At 46.1% G+C, this 24595-nt stretch overlaps 1 protein-coding gene across 1 annotated transcript in view; it reads left to right on the top strand.

Annotated features, from left to right (window-relative positions):
- Positions 1-24595, top strand: part of LOC119399286 (beta-hexosaminidase subunit alpha) — a 276820-nt gene that overhangs the window by 52643 nt on the left and 199582 nt on the right. The window contains exon 4 of the mRNA XM_037666102.2: positions 16584-16694. Within this exon, the coding sequence (XP_037522030.2) occupies positions 16584-16694 (111 nt within the window). The remainder of the gene's footprint in view (positions 1-16583; positions 16695-24595) is intronic.

Below are 24595 nucleotides of genomic sequence, written 5' to 3'. Positions count from 1 at the left end.
TTGAGTTTTGCCAGGTTTTAGCTTTTGAAGTTTTCTAAATCTGTGTGTAATCTTCTGTGCGTATAGGCTTCGTTGTACCGCTACCATACGTCACAGCTATTCACCATTTTAGCTTTCATGTTCTAAAACTGGCAGTGTTTTACCGTGCGTCTAGGCTTCGCTTGTTCGCTACCTAACGTCACGGCGGGTAGAAAGTCCTCACTCGTGAAGACCATGGAGTTGGTAAAGAAGCTAGAGAGACCAGACCTCTTACTACTGTGTGAAGAGCTGGGAATTAAGGTTGGGAGAGAAGAGAGAGAGTCACAGCTGATTAAGGCTATTCAGGAATGCGGGGCGGAAGATGATGAAATTGAGGAGTGCTGGGAGGAAGTTGAGAAGAACAAAAGATGGGCTGAAGAAGACAGGATAAATGAAAAAAGGCGATTGGCTTTAGCACTTTATCAGGCATCAAGTAACCCGAATAACGAGATAGCACCCTCAGATAAGAAAAAGAAAGGCAGTCCTGCTAAGTCCACGTCTACAGTGAGCCACTCAGAAGATCGAAAGAAAGAAAAGGCGTTTAAGGCTAGGAAGCCGGTTGTATGCCACCGTTGCAAAGAGCTAGGTCACATCGCAATCGGCTGCCGCAAGCCTAGGAATGCTCTCTGTTTTCGGGACAGCAGCGACAATGATCTGGAACCATTGAAACCCCCCATTCAGGAATTAGTTGAGGAAAACGTACCGCGGGACTCTGCCGCAACGTTTGATAGTGTACATCCGTACTCTTTGACAGATGAGATGACCACAGGGGAACGCCCGGGTGCATGGCAAGTAGTTGAAAATGAAAGTGTGTGTTTGCCATTAGCCCGCGTTGAGAGTGAGGGACCGTTCAGACTGCTCGCCACGGAAACTTTGGTGTCCCAAGACCTGCCCGAGCATTATCCCTCTCAGAATGACGTGGATATGCTTTCGAAAGGCCTTTGTTTTGGTGACGAATCGGCGGCAGCTATGACGGATCCGATGGCCTGTGAGTCTGCTCATGAGGTTCCGAAAGCAGAAAGCGCTAATGAAGCAGACTGTAAAAGTTCAGATGATGAGGCGCTTAGCTTACCACGAGAGGGAGAGGCGCTCAACATAGCGCGAGGTGATGAAGCGCTTAGATTAGCGCGAGGTGATGACTCTCATCAAGGAGAGACATCTGATGGCGAGCCGGCTGGCTTAGCAAGTGTCGATTGTAGCGTTGTTTCTGAAGAGCAGACAGCTAGAAATAACGCCGAGGATAAGCCAGTTGAGCCGCCTGGAGTTTTGAGCAATGTACTTCCGAGTATTATTGCCGAGTCGGGGAGCGTTCCGTGCCGCCCTGAAAGAAAAAGGCGCCAGCGAAAACTTCGGAAAAAGGGGAAAGGTCCAAGTTGCCTTGAGCGGAGGCTGGAAACCCCTAATAAGTTCTCTAAAAGCCAAAAGTTGCGGGTCTCGCACAAATCGAGATTATGCATGAAGCGTGTCGCGAGGGCCAGGAAAAAGAGACGCCGAAGTGGTCGCCTGGTTTCTTCATCTTTGGTGAAGGCTAAACGGTGGAGCAAAGCGAGGTGGTGCGTACGCGACTGTAACGACAAAGGTCCTCCCCCAGGTTTGCGAGAGGGTGACCGCTGCTCTGGAAGGCTCACAATGAGGGAGCTTAGGCGTCCGGGTGCGTCTTTGTCGGAGTTCGGGGTCCGCGGAACAAAGGTCACCGCCACTGTGTGCTTCGGACAGGTTGGCTTTTTGTCCCTCCGTCGCGATCTGGCCCATCCACAACTGTGGTATGCGCGTCCCCCCAGAGCACGTCTGAAAGGGTGCCGCATGAATTTACGCAGTGTCACGAAGGATACTAAGAATTTGTCTTGTATCCAGTTTTATTATTGTTTTGTTTAGCTGTCTAACGTTTGCATGTCTGCTGATGAGCAAGGACTGTGTTGATTTTTGAAAGTTTTATTTTCCTCCTCATCTTAACTGCAGACATTGAGATATTTGCTAAACTGCTTGTTTGCTTACATTTTGCAAAAGCTAGCACCCGAGTAGATGGTTTAGCGCTGATTTTAACAGAGAAGTAGGCTGAAGGTAAAAGCCTCTGTTTAAACCTTCTGTTCTTGCAGTGAAGTGTAGGTTTTGTTTCTCTGTTTGTTTTATGTTTTACGCGCAAGTTTATCTTAACAGATAAGTAGGCTGAAGGTAAAAAGCCTCTGTTTAAACCTTATGTTTTTTGCAGTGTAGGGTAGGTTTTTGCTTTTGTTGATTTTATTTTATCCGCATAATGTTCGGACAGTGTAAGGCTACCAAGAATTTCTCTTGTATCCAGTTTTGAATTGTTTTGATTTTAATGTTCGCGTGTCTGCAGATGAGCAAGGAATATGTCGATTTTTGTAACTTTTATTTTCTTCCTCATGATAACTGCAGACATTAAGATACTTGTTGTACTGAGTGTGCTTACATTTAGCGAAACCTAACACCCGAGTTGAGGGTTTTGCGCAAGTTGATTTTTTAACAGAGAATTAGGCTGAGGGTAAAAGCCTCTATGGACCTTGTGTAAATTGCAGCACACTTGTTAGTATGCGCATCAGTGTAGTGTAGGTTTTTTGTTTCTCTGTTTGTTTTATTTTCATACGCGCAAGTTTGATTTTGAGTTTTACTTATACTGTGAGAGGCGTAATTCATTAACTACCTCCTTTCGTTTTGTTTCGCCCGTAGCACCTGCGTGCCTTGAACGCTGTGAATCTCTCTGGGAAATGATACAAAACGTTAGGCTGTTGATTTGCTTCGCACATAGTAGGTCTGAGTTTGTTATGGCTTCGTTATCTGATTCTTGATTTTCACGAGTGAGCGCACCAATTGTAAATTTCTAGGGAGTTTTACCAAAACTGTAACCTGGCATTTCTCGAGGTCAGTTGAGTGCTCTCTGTTTGTTGTGCCTCGGGTCTTGCGTGGTTCGTTTCCGGCGTTTGCTGGCCATGGCTCAGGTCCAGAGATTGGTGCAGCCTGCGTCAACGTCTACAAGGGAGCAGATCTACGGTCTCTGCGGAGTGCTTTGGTGCTGCAACCCCTTCGAGACCTCCTGTGACGGTGGACGGGCTGTTATGATCGGCCTGCCTGGCTTGGTGCCGCTTTGACGCATGAGACGTTGCGGCTAGGACTACCCTGATTTCTTCCGGGTCAGCGGTTCCAGAGATGCACCAAGAGCGGCGACAACACGAAGGTCGTTCGTGTAATATTCTCAGGTTGTCTGCGCCCCTCGTAAAACCCTTTGGGCACGCCTGACCGACGGACAGTTTAGGAAGAGTTGTTGGCCGTCGAGGCGGCTTGCTTTGTCGTCAAGGTGCCCCGGACAAAGGACCCAGCGACTGGGAACCGTCTGCGGATGCATTTCCCACGTTCTCCGTGGCGCCTTGTTGCCGCTGTTTCCACAATTCGTGGTCTGCCTCGCGCATAACCATCATTGCAACAGACTACGAAATTGACTTCCACGAAAGACTCAACGTCTTCGTGCTGTGCCGTGTGTGCGCGGTGGGCAGTGTTTTTCCCTCGCCATGGGACGAACTGGATGTACCTCTTTCTCCTTTCGTGGGTTGGGAAGGAGGCGACGTTTCACCTTCCCCTTTTGGGGGCGGAGGTGAAGATGGAAATTTTCATTGGACTGTCCTGGCCTCTATTGTTTTTTCCTACAGGGAACCCTGGGAAGGCCAGGACATAAAATGCGAGCGCCGATGCGCTCCCGACGAGCTCTCACAAGTTCTCTCAAGCTCTCACGAGCTCCGAGAGCTTCCATGATGCTAACCCCATCATGTAGCAACACGCTACCTGTAAATATGTAATAAACGTTACTGTTAACAGCTCCGGGCTCCTCTCCTCGACATCTCCCCGGGACTCTGGCTGGCTACGGTCCTCTGGGCAGACCCCCGATCACATCAGTGCACTATGAAGGCTTGCCCGTCAGGCAACGCAACATGCCCTTGTGACTTTCAAAGCGCAATTCAACAATACAAATCCTAGTCATGTGGTGAAAAAAAAGCTCGTTTATGTCACTGTAATTCACAGCCAGGGTCTTGCGACATATTTGGGTCGGTTGTCAGTCCCTTTAAGAAAGCACATCGCGAATATATATAGTGATAGAGTAAGTATTTACTCTAAAAAGGCGTGACCTCACTCATGCTCACCTCATGTTCAACGATCCGAAACATTTGTCCATAAGTAAATATTGAGAAGGTTATTGTGTATACATATTTGAACTTTCTCACTATCAAGGAGGTAATTTCTGCGTCACTACAAAATCTGACCTAAATGGTGGCTCTGCGCTGTACAGCACACACGTGTGCTGTACAGCGCTGAGCCACTATTTAGGGCACATTTAGGGCCTAATCTAAGAAAAAAAATAACATGTTATCAGAATGACAGGAATTCAATTCTTTGACCTATTTCCACTCAGACAAAACTGAGAGGGAATACCATGTCTAGAAGATGTTTTCTAATTCACGATAAACGGCAGCGCACACCGGGTTAAGACAGATACACAAAACACGAAAAAAAGGACGTCAGCGCTCGTGTCGTCCTTTTTTTCGTGTTTTGTGTATCTGTCTTAACCCGGTGTGCGCTGCCGTTTATCGTGAATATGACCAACCAACTAGCCCACAAGTACGTTTTAAGCATGTTTTCTAAAACGCGTGCATCTATGATAGCACTGCACTCTAAGAAAAGATCGAGTAAAAAGGGCGTCTTCTTGTCCCACAACAATATTCGTCATTTATTTTGCCTTCCTTTCCTTGCACTATCGCCGCGCGCCCGGCACTTTCTCGTCACGAACGACATGCGCGCTATCAGCGTGACATAGCATTCTTGGCAGGAAAGTGGCCAGCGCCGAGTTTTCAAGAAAGGAGACGCAAGCAAGCCAGATGACGATTATTGTTGTGGGACAAAAAGACGCCCTTTTCACTCGATCTTTTCTTAGAGTGCGTGTTATCGATGCGCATTAACCAGACTTCACATCTGTGTGCAGATATCCCTATTATTAAAGTCGAGGCTACATGCCAGTTATCGTGTCTTCTGAAATATTATTAATTTTTCTTAGTCACTTTCACGCGTATTTCTATTGCAACTTTTATGTTGCAGTAAAATTTAATATTGAATTATATATTTCTTACTATCTATTTTACTATGATTTCCTTATCTACAATAGAGACAAACCTACCCGATACAGTGGAAGGGACTGTCAAGGTGGGCCTACACGTTTGAACTAAAAAAGAATCCCAACCTGGAATGTCTTCGCAGCTTTCCCTTACAAAAATATTTGGTAACATTAAGTTGACGGTCTAAAGACAATTGTTACTAGAACCTACCAACAATCAAAAGAGTGTCTACCAACTGTCTTTAGACGTCTGTACCAACAATCAATCAACGCTCTGGCTGCAATTGGCCACCAACTTTGAACAGACTCATGTTCATAGGTTGTCTGGTGACCTCGTAATAACGCCCTATCAGCAATGTTCAACAGACACCCTATCACTGTGAACAAAAAAAAGTCGAGATGGGAGTAAATGGACTCGTCCTCTAGCGCATGCCCCTATGGGGGTTTTATATACTCCGTCCAGGGGAGTAAAAAATTTACCCCCTTTAAGGACGGAGGTTTTGGATGGACTGAGGGGAGTATTTGTTTACATCCACAAGGGAGCTTTTCGCTGTCGCACCATGTGCCAGAGAATCTTAATTAAATTAGCATCGAAACACGCAAACTCGATCACACGTACACAAACATGCACACAACATTCGCAAAGTAACACAACACTCACACTGTCAACCGCTCGCCACCCGCTCTTCACAACCAAACTTTGGTCACCGAGTATATATAGGCACCACATCTTGACCTCGAATGTAGCTCAGATGGGACGCTTCTTTTCCGTGTAATTAAGCAACAAACATTCATGGCGTAGGTGTAAATTTGGCATTTGTTCTGACGGACTCACAGGACGCCTGCCGTCTTTTCCTTGGCGGGGTCTTACCGGACTGCGTATTACGCATACTGGGGACGGCTCTCACAATGGATCATGGTGTGACTTGGTGCCCGGCGCACTCAAGAGTTGAGGGGAACGAACGGGTGGACCGTTTGGCTCGAGGCATGACAGGCCGAGCCGCGGACCACACCACCCGGGAGGACACTTCGACACCTGGCGCGCCAAGAGAAATCCTCGAATTTCAAAGACTAGGTAGGCGAACTAAAGCTCCACCTCATCCTGACCTAAACAGGAGACAAGCACGGGACTGGCGTTGCCTCCAAACAAACACGTACCCACATTTACACAGATTGCACAGAATGTACCCTCACAGATACAGCAACAAATGCCCGTGGTGCGATGCAACACCGACATTGGAACACATAACATATCAGTGTACACAACGTCCGGAGGCTGCCATCTCGCCTCTGTGTAACAACGATTCCCTGAATTGGTCGTGGGAGGCGCGGCTCGCGGAACTGGAAATGGGAAGCCAACTGGCGACCCTTGACCAGGCCCGGCGAGCCGCTGTAGCCAGTGGGGCCCTGGAAGAGGGGCACCACCCACCCTAACCACTCCAAGGCATGACATAAATAAATGTTTCTTCTTCTTCTTGCGGTGGGCTTATAGATACCACTGAGGCACACCTATCTTTTACTAAAAATCCGCCTAACATTCAACGACTTTTTTTAATTGGCGAACTTTATACAAAAGTAAGAAGGAGGTCTTTAGACGGTCTACATAAAATAGTCTTTATACAAAAGTAAGAAGCAGGCCTTCAGATGGTCTACATAAAATAGTCTTTATACAAAAGTAAGAAGGAGGTCTTTAGACGGTCTACATAAAATAGTCTTTATGCAAAAGTAAGAAGCAGGCCTTCAGACGGTCTACATAAAATAGTCTTGATACAAAAGTAAGAAGGAGGTCTTTAGACGGTCTACATAAAATAGTCTTTGTACAAAAGTAAGAAGCAGGTCTTTAGACGGTCTACATAAAATAGTCTTTATACAAAAGTAAGAAGGAGGTCTTTAGACGGTCTATTGACAAATGTTACTAGATCGCAAATGCTACTAGACGGTCACCAATATCAATAGATGGTTACTAGGTGGTCTACTCAATATTACTAGCCATTTTTGTAAGGGTTGACATTCCTGTCAAGCCAGAAGATTCCAGGATTCAATACGCGGCTGATATTTTGCATCATGAAGTACAAAAAAAAAAAGCTCCGGTTTTGAAGACCTTCGAGCGGAGCTGTAATCATTCTATTCGACATGGGTCATTTTCCGTTGGGCTTTCAGAGGAGGAAGACTACTGCTTGAAAAGCAGTAGATATTAAGGGAAAAAGCAGATTTCGCTAGGCTTTATCTGGTTGAAGACTGGTATTTTTCAGTCATAGCTACGAGCGAAAAACTACTAATCAAAATTCCTGTGCGCATAAACACCATCGTTATCTTAAGGGAACCTCCTGGAAAGAAAGGCTTAAGATTTCCTTTGGAACGCCTGCACATCTTCGTGGCAACAGAAGGAGCTCCACTTACAACTGAAGGAATTTCCATATGCTGGGTGAACGAAAGAAGGGGGTATTAACGGGTTCGCTTTTCTCTGATATGTGTCTTGTGACTCGCTGTTGATCAAGTCAAATGCATTTTGTATTCTACATCAGGAGTGATACAGAATAAAGAAGTGATTTTGAGAGATTGTAGGAATAGTTACTATATTATGATGCATTAACAATCGTTGTTGTCAGCGCAAAAACGCCAAAATTCGCCCTTCTGAATTTCTTTGCGCTGATCAAAGTGGACGATTGGGCCAGTAGGTGATTCATGATCGACTTTGTGCTTGCTGTAGTGCAAAGTTGTGAGAGACTGCGCCTAGAGAACATGAAAGGAGAGCTTCAGGAGAACTTCCAGCCCAATAGAGTAACCTATCGGTGCATCTGCGCCAACAGGATTCAAGACAATCATGTCCAGCTTATGAGTCAGTCGACCGTGAGAAAAAAGGGGGAAAAAAAAGAAAGAAAAAGAAGAAATGCAATTAGGATAGATAAGTGCCTTTTTTAGCTGGATAGACGGCAGATCTAGAGATTATTACACAACACATCAGTCGTATATGTTCTACTATACGTTCATTCCTAACAAAAAAACTAACCAAGTTCACATTTTCCGGTGTACAAGATCATCTTTCAACGACTGTATCATTTCTGCACACCCACTTAGACGGCGCCAAGCTTGCGATGGCAGCCACATTTCAGTAAGAACTAAATGAAACAAATAAAAACTATCTTTAACTTCCTTTTTTTTTACCCTCATTCCTAGCGTTCTCAAACTTATCCAGTTCTAATTTGAGGTAACGCAAGGGGCAAACGAGCATCACCCAAGTGGTACACCAAAGGAAATTCGGTTTATTATGCAACCACAATATCCTGCTCGTACCCAAACATAATGGTTCCCGCTAGCTGGAAAAAGAAACTCGGAAAGCAGCATGCTGCTCCAATATCCCGCCGGTACGGCAGCGCAAGAAAATAAACAAACAAATAAACAAACAAGTTAAAACACGATTCTCTTCATGCATCGTGGGCGCGTCTATAACGGCCAGACATTTGGCATGGCACGTCTAGAAAAACTGCCAATTCATTGCCAGTCGTCGCCGTCGAGATAACGCCGACAAACAGCGCTCTCTTTTCTACGCACCGAGGTGAAGCGACAGTCTCGGGGCGTGTGTGCTGTTTCTTTTGATTCTCCTTTATTTAGTGCCGCGTCACTGCATACGTCATGGCGGGACTTTTGAATTCTTTAAGGTCAATACGCCACGTGGTGTCGTTCACGCGAACTAGGCCGCTGGTGTCCAGAAAAGCTGCATATGATTACTTCTGAGAGAAGCGCATTCTGCCAACGAACGGGGTGCTCGCCTTTTCTTGTCGTTTCATTTGTACATGTTAAGCTTGTGTTCCACTTACTACGTACTGCTGTAGTGCGACTGAATTAAGTATTTCTTCTTGTTCATCTGGATAGCCCCCAACAAAAAGAAACCCGTATTCCTGCACGACGAGTTCAAATAGCCCTATGTGCACTGCGTGCTCAAATATTCATCCAAATTTCTTATTCAGTTCGCCATGAAATGTAGGACAGTTGATAGTATAGCAACCGCGCCGAGCGAGCGTGCTCGGCGCTCGGAGTCCACGTTCGCATCGTGTTGTGTTTACTGTGCGGGCACGGAGTGTGGCCTGGGAAGTCGAGTTACGGCGGCCGGGTCGGCCGCGTGTTGTAAACACAGCCGCCGGGCCGAAGCTGCGCCAGTCGCCCCGTCGCTGCTGCCTCGTTCACCTCGCAGCGCTTTTGTTTAAATATACGAGTTCTTATTGTAGACGTGCCTTTGTCTTTCTTTACTTGTGAACACGCAATATCATCACGCAACCAACGCCCTGGACGTCTACAAATTGGTGACCACGGACTATCGAAATTTTTACAAGCATTTTCCTGGCTGCGACGACGATGGAAACCACCGGCGATTCCAGACAACCATGGATGGATGCTATGAGCGTCCCCTTTAAAACGGGGCGGTGACATGTCTGCCACCAGGCTCGAAGAAAAAAAAAAAAAAAAAAAAAAAAAAAAGCTTCCTTGTTTCATGTTGGCCTAATACCTTATCTACATTGATTAAATCTATGTTATTATACCAAAAAATATAAATTCACGGTCCATCTCTCTGCCTCTTAAGGCAGAATGACCTTATTTTTCCCCCATTATTTATTTTTGTTCTTTATCTCTACTTTTCTGCCACCAATACTCTAACCGTCTCTTACTTATTTCTATCGCGGACGTGTTCAGCTTTCCATTGTTGTCCCTAAAACCCAAGGCTTCATGTAGACTCGTGCCCACACGTATACCTGGGTGAATATCGCCACATTCAATCAGTACATGTTCCATCGTTTCCTTAGTTCCCCCGCAGCATGTACATTGTTCTTCTTCGTTACTAAATCTCGCTTTATAACTACGCGTTCTAAGGCAGCCCGACCTTGCTTCAAACAGTAAAGCGCTTCCCCTTGAATTATCATAAAACCTTTCCCTCCTTATTTCGTTTTTTCCTTTTCGGTAGTTACTCAGAGCCGGCTTCTTTTCCATCGCTGTCATCCAATAAGTCCTCTCCGCCTCTCTGCTCCTTGTTGCAGAGACCCTGCAGCGACGCAAGCAGTCTCCGCCGTCTCTTTTCGGCTTCCGCAATTCTGGCCTGCTGATCCGTCTCTCTGGCTGGCGCAAGTAAACAGCCAGTTTGTCACGGCCCGGGCAACGACTCAGACATCAAAATTTATATAGCAACCGCGCCGAGCGAGCGTGCTCGGCGCTCGGAGTCCACGTTCGCATCGTGTTGTGTTTACTCAGCGGGCACGGAGTGTGGCATGGGAACTCGAGTTACGGCGGCCGGGTCGGCCGGGTGTTGTAAACACAGCCGCCGGGCCGAAGCTGCGCCAGTCGCCCCGTCGCTGCTGCCTCGTTCACCTCGCAGCGCTTTTGCTTAAATATACGAGTTCTTATTGTAGACGTGCCTTTGTCTTTCTTTACTTGTGAACACGCAATATCATCACGCAACCAACGCCCTGGACGTCTACAATAGGTTTACTGAGGTAAGCTACGTGGCTGACAGCACTTTAGTGCTACTGAGACGTTTAACACGCACACGCTTGTTTCTATTCCAGTAACAGTACACAAAGGTAACTGTACAGCACAGAACTTTCTTCGATTGATTACTTGCACCACAGTGATGGAACAAAGGCCCGGTTATTTCACGGGACCGAAGTACGTTTTTTCATGCGAATAATGTCCGTTGCCTTCCGTCAATCTACTATAACAACGCAACACAAACGCTAAGATAATGTAAAGAAAAAAAGATGTGGCTTCGTGTGGAATTACTACGCCCTAATTGTAATGTACGCCGTTTGGGTTAATTCTGACCATCAGGGCTCTTAAACGCGTACCTTAATCTAAGTACACCGCTGTCTTTGTATACATTTCGCCACAAGTTATAATTGGGCAAGGAAACTCGGTTTTGTGATTTCCGTGTCATTCCATTTTCTGCTCTGTTTAGGGGACAATTTAAGTACCGAAGTGTCAGACGTGACTTAACAGAAATATTTCTCTGTAGTGGGACCAGGACCGTACACAACTAAAGCTCGTCGCGTAACCTATAAACGACAGTCCCGAAGTTACACACCTAACCATGAGAGCATTTTTTTTTACTACCGAGCCTCTAAAAGGCTCTATTCACATGAGATTTAATACTTCTCATCTTTAGGACAACGCCAAGTGCACTTTGCAATGCGCTTGAGCCACAGAGCGGCACCTACACTGATATGACTCTTGTGAACGGAGGGTACGACGACCACACACAGCACTCTCGACAAGTGCATTCACTGATCTTATAACAGTACATATACAGCCGATCAAGGCCAAATGCTTCTTTACATCGTGTTAGGCATGCGTACGAGCGGTTAAAGTTGCACTAACGCAACAGAACAAACCGCCTTTTGCGGACCTGCATGACGTACGCGCACATGCAAACACAACGTGGCTAGCAGACGACGCATGGAGCAATCCACACTAGGCGCCGTTCAGCCAGAAGCCGCCAGGCGGCGACTCCGTTCGATCTCGCGGCCAATAGAAACCAGTGGGATCGTAGCGGTGACGTGCGTGTGGACGTCCCCATTTTCATGTTCATGAGGGAAGAGCCAGGCCACAGCAAGGTGCTCATAAAGCTCTTGTGCCAGAAATTGATCAAGGCACGGCTGAATGCCCAACTTCATACTTCATACTTCATGCTTCATACATGCGCAACTTCATACTCTTGTGAATGACCCTGCTTTTATATCAGATACAAGAATTCAGTGCTAAGATGTAGGCAAAGAAGCCATTGTTGCGGAAGCTACTCATATTCTATTTTGCCAAGTGAATTGTTGCATTTTTACATGTTGAGATAAGTACTGCGACTGAACATTTGATTGTTAAATGTCCCATATCTGTGCGCTGACTTGTCACAATATTTGGACCATGGGAACAAAATCCCGCAATGAACGCGGTGACTATATGACGCAGTCATATGGCTTGCATCACATGAAAATCTCGCGATATAACACTTGAGCAGTGTTTAGTTAGCATGCTAGACAAAATAAAAAAAATTACACCATCTCTCGCTAAAGGGGACCATGAGGCGATGCGAAGCCGGAGTACTTGCACGATCGCGTTCCGTTGGCGTTCGTTGGGCATTCTACCGACAATTATTATAGCGCAAAGCAAAAACGAAGACAAAAAAGGTTCACAAAGACGAGCGCTAACTTCCAACTGGGTTTATTGTGCAGAACACGAAAATATATAGGTGGCAGAACCACGTGACAGAAGATGAGCAATGCAAAGAATACCAAAGACATACAAAGAAACCAAAGAAAACATCAAGGAAAAGCAAAAAACCAAGAAAACAAAAAAACTATCACTAGTTGCGCGCGCCGACACTTTTCAGAAACCTTAATTCCTTCTCTGAGAGAGACAAGGAAGGCCTGCTCACGCATAAGTCTTGCTCACGTGCCATCTGCGCAGCCTCGACGATGATTCGGGTACGGTCATCTCTGTGTTTTATACAGCGTCACTGTGTCTTCGAAAAGAGGCGCACAGTTGCAAGCAGTACAATGCTGTGCGAGGAACCCATCTTTCCCGTTTCTAACATTATTAGCATGTTCCCTTAGTCGGTCGTTTAGACACATTCCGGTCTGTCCGACATAACATGCACCACACGAAAGGGGAACCCTATACACAACTGGCCGCGAGCATTGCACATACTTAGTCCTATGTTTAATGTTACATTCAGCAGATGACTGCTTCTTGAGGGGACTTGTTGTTTTAGCGAGACTTATTAATTTGCACGGTGCAGAAAATAGCACTCGAACGCCGGCTCGTTTCGCGATTTTCTTGAGTCTGTGAGATATACAGTGTTTGTACGGAACGACGGCTACCTTTTCACGCTCTTTTGCTGTGTTGCCCGGAGCTTGTCCTTTCTTCTGCCTTACTAGTCCGGAAGATGGACTCTGCGACAGACGCGATGAACGCCTCTGGAAATCCTGAAGCCATAAGTCGGGACACTTGAGCTTTGAAACTCTCATAAATACTGTGATGGCACGACCTGTTCAAAGCATTCACAAGGCAGGTACGTGCTATGCCTCGCTTCACTAGCTTGCTGTGGGCGGAAGAAAATGGAAGCAATGGTTTCTGCGCACGTGGTTCGTAACGCCAACAAATATGATGTGCACTAAAAAACAGCCTTAAGTCTAAAAATCTTAAACTGTCATTCTCGGGCATCTCGTGTGTCAGCAAAAGAGGCTTGAAACAATCTTCAAACATGCTTAACGTTTGGGCGGACAGCGAGTGGAACATGGAAGAATTACACTTCAGAACAACCAAAAAGTCATCCACGTATCTAAATACTTTGATGACATGCGTACCTTCTAGCTTTTTGAGCAGTAAAGTGCCCATTTTAGCCAACAGCAAATCGCTCAGTAAAGGTGCTATGCACGAGCCGATTGAAACCCCTTTTTTCTGCAGATAAATGCAATCGTTCCATTCGACAAACGTGGAGGTAAGGTACATCAAAACAAGGTCAAGGAAATCGCGTGCACTGATACCCGTTTTTAATTGGAAATTCAATTCGCCAAAGGCATCTATATTATCCCTTATACATTCTAATAATTCATCGTGAGGCAGTGAGTAATATAGGTCTTTTACGTCTATTGAAAAAAGTGCACATCAGTTTGATTTGACTGCTTAAAAAATTCAATCAATGGCTGCGAGTTCTGGATTAGGAATGGGTCATCAATTGTTAGACACTTCAGATGGTCCTGAATAAACAAGCCAAGGTGTTTTTGCCACGTTTCTCTTTCCGATACAATGACTCGGAAGGGCATGTTCACTTTATGCGTTTTTGCGGAAAAGAACATACTGAGCCCATTTTTCTCGCTTTTACCAATTCGCTGCTCTAAGTTCTGTAACTCGAGCTTGCGACACATTTCCCTCGCTTGCGTCTTCACTTTATCTAGACGAATGTCAGTACAACGATTAAAAACGGAGCTTATAGCTGTGACTGCCTTTTCTAGGTACAGAGCGTTAGGGAGAACGGCAACGCCACCCTCCTTATCCGAGGGCACGACACAAAGTTCATTGTCTCTCAGAAATGTTGCCGTCTTTCTGAACGGAAGGCTGGTACTGGGAGGCTTACCCCGTAGGAGCACATCGACGCCTTCCGAGATGCATCTGTCCGAATCCTCTGACGAGGCGCGGCTGGCAACAGAGCGCACCATGGAAAGAAGCTCTGGAGGGGATCCCTCTCGGTCGACGGCGAACTTCGGGCCTAATGCGAGAGTATTATGCACATAGTTCGGAAGAACGACATCACTGCAAGTGTGAACCAAACCCGCTCGTCGGGACTTGGCTGGGCACTGAGCACGAAGGCTAGGTAGCTGTCGTGACCACAGTTTGTCTGCAGTGTGTTCGATTCGGTCGCAGTACTCTCTCCATCTTCGTTTCTTCACCCCCAGTTGAAGGTCCGTTTGTTGAAGCTGGACGAACAGGGCGTCACGGTACGTGCGTTCTTGTCGGTGCCATTCAGACCTCAGAATTTTGCACACCCTCACACCATGACCGATAGAAGGGTGGTAACCACCAAACAAAGCCTTTACGTCCGGTGGCAGGTGCTTGGCGCGAATACAGAAAGTGAAGGTGCGCGCACGACAAATGTAGACTGCGATGAGGGTTATGAGGACTCAGGATTTCCAGAGGCGTTCATCGCGTCTGTCGCAGAGTCCATCTTCCGGACTAGTAAGGCAGAAGAAAGGACAAGCTCCGGGCAACACAGCAAAAGAGCGTGAAAAGATAGCCGTCGTTCCGTACATGAACGTAGCGTGTATTAGCGCGGCACATAAAAGAAAGGGACAGACGACCAACTCGCCCCATCAGCAACCCTTCTGTTCCGTAAAAACAAACACTGTATATCTCACAGACTCAAGAAAATCGCGAAACGAGCCGGCGTTCGAGTGCTATTTTCTGCACCGTGCAAATTAATAAGTCTCGCTAAAACAACAAGTCCCCTCAAGAAGTAGTCATCTGCTGAATGTAACATTAAACATAGGACTAGGTATGTGCAATGCTCGCGGGAAGTTGTGTATAGGGTTCCCCTTTCGTGTGGTGCATGTTATGTCGGACAGACCAGAAGGTGTCTAAACGACCGACTAAGGGAACATGCTAATAATGTTAGAAACGGGAAAGATGGGTTCCTCGCACAGCATTGTACTGCTTGCAACTGTGCGCCTCTTTTCGAAGACACAGTGACGCTGTATAAACACAGAGATGACCATACCCGAATCATCGTCGAGGCTGCGCAGATGGCACGTGAGCAAGACTTATGCGTGAGCAGGCCTTCCTTGTCTCTCTCAGTGAAGGAATTAAGGTTTCTGGAAAGTGTCGGCGCGCGCAACTAGTGATAGTTTTTTTGTTTTCTTGGTTTTTTTGCTTTTCCTTGATGTTTTCTTTGGTTTCTTTGTATGTCTTTGGTATTCTTTGCATTGCTCATCTTCTGTCACGTGGTTCTGCCACCTATATATTTTCGTGTTCTGCACAATAAACCCAGTTGGAAGTTAGCGCTCGTCTTTGTGAACCTTTTTTGTCTTCGTCTTGCTTTGCGCTATAATAATTGTCATGACCTACCAACTAGCCCAAGCCGCTACCCTTCTAAGCATTCTACCGACCTCAGGCATGCTACCAACCTCGCGTCGTGGAAAGCGAAGAGGAACACTACGCGCGTCGTGTCTTCCCTCTAGCATGGCCGTTAATTCTCAGAGGGCGAGCGGGGAACGCGGTCGACAGGCGCGCGAGAGGGAGGCAGAGTAGGAGAGGAGAGAGAGGGGGAAGGGACGCGCATGCGCTGGCACTCATCGCGGTGCTGCGCAGGAGAAAATTTCGGCATGTCGAGCCCGCATTTAAGAGGAGTCAACCGAAGCAAGCGCTGGACTTAACGCGCAGCGCTCTACCACTTGAAGGAGAGGAGACTTGAGGAGGAGAGTAGCACATGTGCCGCGAGAGCAGAAGCGAGAACGCAGCAGAAGCGCAAGCAGGTGCTGGTAGAGAAGTGGAGAGAGTAACGCGCAGGTGTAGGAGAGAGGGAAGGAGGAGAGTTGCGCATGCGTAGTGTGAGTGCGGACTACCAGGCCGCGGGACATACCCCCGAGCAAGAGATCCTTCGCATCTAAAATATATATCGCGTAATATGCAACTTGAGAATCAACGTGAGTTGCGCGATTCGGGCACGACACGCACGTTTCGGCAGCCTTCTTAACGGCGGCGTAATGTTAGCGTAATGTAAGCTAACAGCGCCGCGCCGTGAGCGTCCCGTGAACCAAGGCGTCCGCAGTGGTCGAATTGTGTGGCGCCGGAATTGACAGCCATAGTTTGATAATGGAAGTGTTGTTTGAACAATGCCACACCGTGACGCCTTTCAACGAAGGCAAAACGCGATGAAACATCTAACCTTTTTTTCTGGTGTGTGTTCGCTGCGCAGTTCGCTGTCAACGAGAGTGTGATCCACGATGCCCCAAGATTTAAGCATCGCGGTCTCCTCATCGACACCTCCAGGCACTTTGTCCCGCTCAAGAAGATTCTTCAGACGCTGGTGAGTTTATCTGGACAAAAATTTATCAACCATTCCATTCTGTGAAGGCGCATGACCAGAGAAGCTGTGTAGCACAGGAAACAGAGGTGTCAAAGAATTTTTGATGAAACGTGCAGAAAGGCACAAAATTTTCATGAAAAGGTGCTTAAGAGTGCAGGACGTCTCTTGAGTTTTGCACATGCTCCTCTAAAGTTCCTTATTTGAGCAGCATGCGTCTTTTTGAGGCGACATGCGTCGACCAAGAGTCTTGTCTGGCTTGCCGCATGCGCTTGGCGTTTCGTGCACTATCTCCTGTCATAGCCCTAACGGGCTGCAGTATCTATAAATAAATCGTGAGCAGCCATCTTAGAAACATGTCTTTTTGCAACGTTACCCATTTCTCGGCATTTTGGTTGACCAGCGGTGAGTAGTGGGGTTGGTCCAATTTGTGTGCGACATAGATTGGTGCCTGGCGTCCGAGGGATCCTTTGATTTTAAGAGGATCAGTGGTTGGTAGTGGGATTTGCCCAATTTATATGGCACATACGTTTTTGCCCGTGGAAAACTTTTTTCATTTTTAATGGACCGGTGCTGGATATAGGGGTTCGCCCAATTTTTGCGACATGTACCTGAGCTTGGATAGTCCCACCATGGTGGAAACCATCAGCTCATCCCGAGTACCCCCAGGCATGAGCTTCTCAGGACTACAATAAGATCGTTGTCTGTCATGTCATGAGCTAGGACAACTTCATTTATCGTGGACCAGTGGTGGGCAGTGGAGTTCGCCCATTTCTGTGGCACGTACCTGCTAGGGCTTTTTTCTGTTGAGTAGGTAATTGCTTGCTGGGTAACTGTTCGCGCAGTTACATGTTCATATTTACTATTACTCTGAGTCGCTGTCTTGGCAACCAATTTTCCCAGTTAGCCAGCTGCCATTTGACATCTGACTGGGTGACCACGGTAGCTTTTTTCAATAATTGAAGGTAAAGACCGTTCAACATCATCATAGTTTTCTGTTAAATTTCTGTTCTACTCTTCGCGAAGTGACAAACGGCCTAGTTACCAGCAAATGCAGACTCGCTTTAAAAAGGGCGCTGGGAGTCTCGTACGCAGTGAAAGTATCGTCAATTGCTGAGATTGTGGGTATCTATTAAACGCAGAAAGGTGCTAAAACGGAGTCAGCCCAAACGCAATATCCGTAAAGCTACCGCGCCCCCATTGCAAATCTTATTATCGCGAATATCTTGTTGCTTAGATTGAAGAGTAATTTCTGTTTAAATTATGACCATCCCACACCATACGAAAATTGAGCTCGTAGTCCGTCTTCTTAACGTTGCATGTTGGGTGTCGTTTGAAACTCATTTTACTTTTTTATTGCGATAGCAATGATATGGACACTCCCGGCTGGTGTTTGCCGTCGGCGTCTGTGCACGCCATCAGGGCCCGTATATGTATAGAGGGTTTCACTGTTTACTAACACAGGCCCTGGACCGCTTCCGGTTTCCTGCGCTGGCGCAGGCTAGCAGCATTGGCGGGGAACAAAAGCCTTGGCGAGTAGCCCGTAGAGCTTCAACACTTTTCTCCCTGTGTCTAGCAAAATATTTGAATTAACTATTCTTCTAAGCTACACACAACACTAAAAGAGTTAGTATTTAACTATAAGCGCCTTTCTTTTATGTGAAACTGGAAAAAGAGTATTCCCTGACTCTGACAAATCTTTAAAAAACGCTTTACGCTTCGGTGTTGCAGAATAATAAATGAGGTGACCGGAAGTTTCTTGGGATACGCCACGTGCTTCTTCTATCGCAATCTTGAAACCGTCTATATATATATATATATATATATATATATATATGTTTATAAACCACACAGATAAATAGTTCAGATTTTTTTTTTCCGAAGCGAGGAATCGAACGGCCGACCTCTCGCTCCGCAGCGCCCGGCGTTAGACGGCTAGGCCACGAGAAACAGGTCAGCCTGCTAACGGCAAGCTATTTATATACACCATTTACTTCAGCATGCTTTCTTGGTCACCACCCAGACGGTGCGAAGTGCGCGCGAGGCGCGCTTTAAAGGCCCTCTCGCCCCGCTCCTGCGAACGCGATGCTCTTCGCCGTACATGGTGTGGTCGCCTTCGTGCGCTTATCTCGAGGAAAGAAGCTCCCCCCCGCGCTTATCTCGAGGGGGGGGGGGGGAAGTAGAAATAAGAAATAAGTAACAACTGTAACAGTCCGCGCTCTTCCTGTGTGCACCTGTTCGTTCGTTTCGTGCGTCCTGCTTTATGTTTGATCAGCGCGCTTCAAGTGTCGATCTGTTACACATGATAGTTCGCGCTCGCCCATGTGCGTTCTTTTCGTGCGCCCTTTGGGCTCGAGCGACGCGCTCGCAATTTCGAGCTGCTTTCCGTTCTTCGCGTTACATTCCAATTTGTTGCTTTCGCATTCATTGCTTCGTCGTTGCGGCGAAATTGTGACTTTTTTGCTGTTTAACCCGGCAACAGGGATATTGTGCTATGTGTCCTGCATCACTTGTTCTTTGACGACTACATTTGATTCCGTTTGAAAGAATACCCTCTAGTGGAATGTTGCCTATGTTGTCATATTAAGTATTAATCGATGTCAACGACTCAGGACAATTTGAAAGTCGTTAGCGGTATCGTGATGGGAAACAGATGAATCTCGGGGCAAAATCGCCAATACTTTTGCATATCAGACATGATTCAGCGTATTGCATCTTACACGACAGGCTAAATTTTGGGAAAATGTTTGCATGGTGCTCCCGAAAGAATTTTCAGCGCATAAGGCACAAAGGTAGTTGGAGATCTCTCGTAAATATTTGGCTCGCTCTTGTCGCGAAGGAGGTGAATTTTTACAGAAATTCGTTATTTTAGCTGAAACTGCGTTACATCACCACGAACTGGAAAGTAAGGCTGCGAGCATCGTTTCGAAATATTCATTACTGACGGCGAGTCCTCATGTAGTGTTAATAACCGAAACTTGGTCAAGCACCTGCATTCTCAGAAATTGTATTACACCTCCAGGATATAACATGTTTAGATGGGACAGAAATGCACGTGGTGGTGGCGTAGCTATTATTGTCAAGGATTGTTGTCGGGCAATAATGGTAGAAAACAATATGTCGGAAGCAATGTAAAATAACCTTTACAAGCATCCGCGTATCCTTATTGGTGTTCTTTACAGGCCACCAGCAACTCCACCTGAATGTTTAGATGAGCTTAACGGATTTCTTTGCACTCACGCAAACAGTGGCACTCGACTAATATTGGCTGGTGACTTTAACTTAGGGCACATTGATTGGCAGTCTTTGTGTGGTCACCATACTGAAATATTGAGTGCAAATAAGTTATTAGTGATTGCCTTTTTTCACAACTTAAGACAGATTGTTAACGATTACACAAGGGTGACACCCAAATCGCGATCAATATTACAGTTTGTCTTTTTGTCCATTAAGATTGAGGATTGCAGCCTGACAATTATGGATGGCTTATCCGACCATAAGATGATTTCAGTGAACATACCGTCCTTGTCATGGAAACATTGTGATGACATAGGGCGCAAAAAACGAGTATCGGTCTAAGATTACGAGCGAGTGGATGATACTTCGGTCTTAGATTACTTAGAACAATCATTTATTGAATTTGAAATGGCCTCTTAGTCTGAGTCAGACGAGGAATTGTGGCAGCGATTTAAATTCATTATGACAACTTGCATCGACAGATCTGTACTAAATCGGTGTAAAAGGACAAAACAGCAAAACCGACGTATAAGTCGTGATATTGTTCACATGAAACGTAAAATAAAAAGCTACGCAAGCAGCCAAAGAAGTTAAACGAACTATCACAGGTGCGCAGCACCCTAAAAACAGCATTATCAGAATCAAAAAGGAAGTTCTTCAGTGAAACTCTGGGAAACATCCTCTGGTGTTGTACCTTCGCGTGTCTCTAAACGTTAACCCCAAAAATTTTGGCGTTTTTTTAGAAGCACAGGAATCAAAAGTAGACCAGATTAGTATCGATGGCGGCCTTGTGACAGATACACAACAGATAGCACATTGTTTCAATGTGTTCTTCCAATCGATGTTTAACAGAGATGTACACAGTTGCCTCGCAGACGGAATAAACTATTCCTGCGCATGTACCATGAAGCCTCTTTCATTTCATCAAGAAGGCGTGTTTGAACAAATGCATCCCATCCTCATATTCTGTCTGCAAGAACCTGATTCCTAGTGCATGCAGAGGAAACTCTTTCTTCAGCGTTCTCTGTAAAACATCCCAGAAGTATACGCGCCGAATGAGACGGACGTGTAACGCGTTGCAGGTACTAATCGCGGAGTCCACAGCGATGACGAATTACTTTATCACTCCCAGAGGGCAACACTACCCCGCCGACCGGGAGAGTGGTTAATATAAAAGGCGCGTTTGTAAAGCTGCTGCAGTCTGAGACCATGGCGCAGTGGATAGCGTGCACGGCAACTGTTGTTGCGGACCGAGTGGTCGTGGGTTCGATGCCCGTTGAGGGAAAGTCATGGATAACATGGTTGATCCCTCTGTATAGGAATCGGAATAACACGAAAGTAAAGCGTGCCCTTACAGAAGTAACTGAATGTTTACTGCACATTGATATAAGAGAGTTTGCACAATGTATATTGATCGTCTGGCAGCTATGGCACCGCTTAACGTGTATGCACCCACTTTCATGATTGGTGGTACATCTCCACCCATTAAACAAATCCTTGTGGTAGCTGTATGTTCACGGTGAAAGCGTAATCAGAGAACGAGGTGCCTATCTACGGTTACACAATTTCACGGTTCACAATTTTTCATGGGCTTTGGATGAACACAAACAAACTGATGTTATTTGCGTCGATTTAAAAAAAAACGTTTGGCAACGTATCACATAGTAGACTCATTTATAAGCTTCGTCAAGGTGGTATCAATAATGATGCTTTGAAATGGATTGAACTTCTATTGAATACGCGCCGAATGAGACGGACGTGTAACGCGTTGCAGGTACTAATCGCGGAGTCCACAGTGATGACGAATTACTTTATCACTCCCAGAGGGCAACACTACCCCGCCGACCGGGAGAGTGGTTAATATAAAAGGCGCGTTTGTAAAGCTGCTGCAGTCTGTGACCATGGCGCAGTGGATAGCGTGCCCGGCAACTGTTGTTGCGGACCGAGTGGTCGTGGGTTCGATGCCCGTTGACGGAACTTTTTGTCTTTGCCATCTGATCGTGTAAATTTTTTCGGCGTCATTTCCGTGACGGAAATACGTCACTGAAATCTTGGTGGACCCCGGAATAAAACACTTTCGTGTTAAGAAATTGTAACCGAGCGTAAACAAGAGCTGCAGCAAGGTCATCAATTAGTCTGCTTTCGTATCTTTTCTTTTGCTTTGTTTACTTTTTAAAGGCGCGTGTTTCATATGGTTAATTTCGTGATTGTGAGTATTATGCGTAAACAAGAGCTGCAGCAAGCTGGTGAACTAGTCTGCTTTTGTATCTTTTCTTTTGCTGTGTTTAGTTGTTAAGGGCGCGTGTTCCATACGGTTAGTTTCGTGATTGTCTGCATTATGATGCATTTTATTGTGGGATTTGTTGCTGTTTCGGTTCACGTATAAATCACATTCTATATACTTCTTTTTTTGTTTTGAAATTGTTAAAAGCCGGCGCTAAATACAATTTTATGTACCACTTATTAACTCCACCATGTACTTCATTTCGGGAATGCTGCAAGCGAATTCTACGTGTTATCAGACACGCTTCAGCCCATGTATTATGGCGTAAGAAACTGCCGTCTTCAATCTTGCAGGACAAAAAAAAAGTTGGGCCAAATAAGTGACACTAACTGTCCTGTTCTCATGCTGAAACGCCCCCGCAGAAGCTCGCAATTACGCTGTCCGCGCTCAAGCTGCGCTGCCTCTTGCCTGGAGCAAGATGGCTGCCAATCGGTTTCCCAGGCTTCACCCGCTCACGTGGGCGCGTATAGGGGACCTCCACTCCAGAAGTTTTTTTTCAACCTCCTTGGTCATGACCCTCAAATGTGGGTTAACAGTATGTTCAAATAAATAAATGAATAAACAAACAAACAAACTAACTAACTAACTAACTAACTAACTAACTAACTAACTAACTAACTAACAAATAAATAAATAAATAAATAAATAAATAAATAAATAAATAACCACCAGAAGTTAAGCAGTTTAAACGTCCACTATCAGCTGGCAGAATCATGCTAACACTATTCTGGGAGATGGAAAGTGTGTAGCTGTTCATTTCACCCGAAGGAGTGAAACTGTGAACCGTGCCAACTATTGTGATGTGTTGCGAACCAAACTGAAACCTGTAATAAGGTCCAAACGTCGTAGAAAACTGCAAAGGGTGTCATCCTGCAGCAAGATAACACTCTGCCACAATGCGCAAAACGTACGGCCGAAAGAATAAAGAAGCTGAAATTCCAATCGCTGGAACATGCGGCGTGCTGTCCAGATCGGGCTCCACGCGGTTTTCATATGTTTGGACAATTGAAGGAAGCGCTCAGTCAGGAAGATTTACAACCGAAGCAGAAGCCATTGACGCGGTACAAAACTGGTTCCAGGTGAAACCCAAGAAAAGTCAGAGGAAGCTTGAATTTCGCCTTCAGGAGCAGAACGCGATAGCGTAATCGGACCCTGTTCGCATCGCTTTCGCAACCGCTAGCCTGGCTTCGCTTCTCGGTGGACAAGCCGCAAGGAAGGTTCCTGCGCCCGTAAACTGACCCTTTCAAACTGTCCTGGAATGTCTGCTGCAAGTGCAGCTGCGAAGTGCCCACTACGACATAATCCCTTCCTTAATGACGCCAGTACGCCGTACGAAAAAGCAAGGAGGAGCAATAAACTTTATTAGCAGAAACCAGCAGGCTTAGGTGGCCGGGCCTAGGCCTCCCACGAGGCGACGTGAAGGGTTTGCCTCGACGCCTCCTCACGGGCCTGCTGGGTCGCCCAGGTTTGTTCGTCGAGAGCGGAGCTCCGCGGAGCCTCGGGCAGCCTCGACGAAAGGGTCGTGGTGTTAAGGTGTCGGTACTTTGCCGGGCACTCCCACAGCATATGCGGAAGCGTAGCCGGGTGAGTGCGACAGCACCGGCAGGTGAGGGTAGTGTACACGTCCGGGAATACGAGTTCAAGGCGGGCAGGGGAGCTAAATTTCTTCCTTTTACGTGTTTCCGAGGTACCCACAACGCGTCCGTAAGGCAACACGTGCATCTGTGCAGTACACAGGTTGTTGAGGTTGTTGTTGGTAATGATAATGAATAATGCCTGTGGGCTTTGTAATTGGTGGGCCTTTAAACTAACCACTCATTGCGCAATTCGCACGTTTTGACGCCTGATGTGATTCTACGCTTCTGCCCCGCAATATTACTGTGGTAATGACACACCTCGCAATACTTAAAATTCATATAGTGTTGTGTTCCGAAGCAATTTTGGAGCATGGGCGTGGCTCCTGACATCGGTTCGATTTGCACTCGAGCGGAAGATTTTTTTATTTATTTTTTGCATCTTTCTTGAATTTTCGCTCACGGACAACGCTGCTTTTTCGCCCACAGCCAACGACGCCGACTCTGGAGTTTCTGCGAAACGAGCTCTTTAACGCTACCGAGTTAACACTTTTTTCCAACTGAAAAAACAAGAACTTGCCAAATGTTCGGCGAAGTGCGATGAAGTGCAGGGAAGTTACGTAGAAAATAATCTATGCTTCTGTTTTCTAACATTAGAATAAATGTACCTTTTTGCAAAAATCCCTTCACTTTTTTACTTGCCCTCGTACATAGGAATTAACAAATAACGAATTTGGAACCTCAAAAGTTAACATTAGATGTATGAGAAATTAAAAATTATATTGACATTATTGACAGTGCACACAAAC

The sequence above is a fragment of the Rhipicephalus sanguineus genome, chromosome 7 (assembly GCF_013339695.2).
Source record: "Rhipicephalus sanguineus isolate Rsan-2018 chromosome 7, BIME_Rsan_1.4, whole genome shotgun sequence".
Taxonomy (NCBI): domain Eukaryota; kingdom Metazoa; phylum Arthropoda; class Arachnida; order Ixodida; family Ixodidae; genus Rhipicephalus; species Rhipicephalus sanguineus.
The sequence above is the reverse complement of the archived record's forward strand: the minus strand, read 5'-3'. Positions and strand labels throughout refer to the sequence as shown.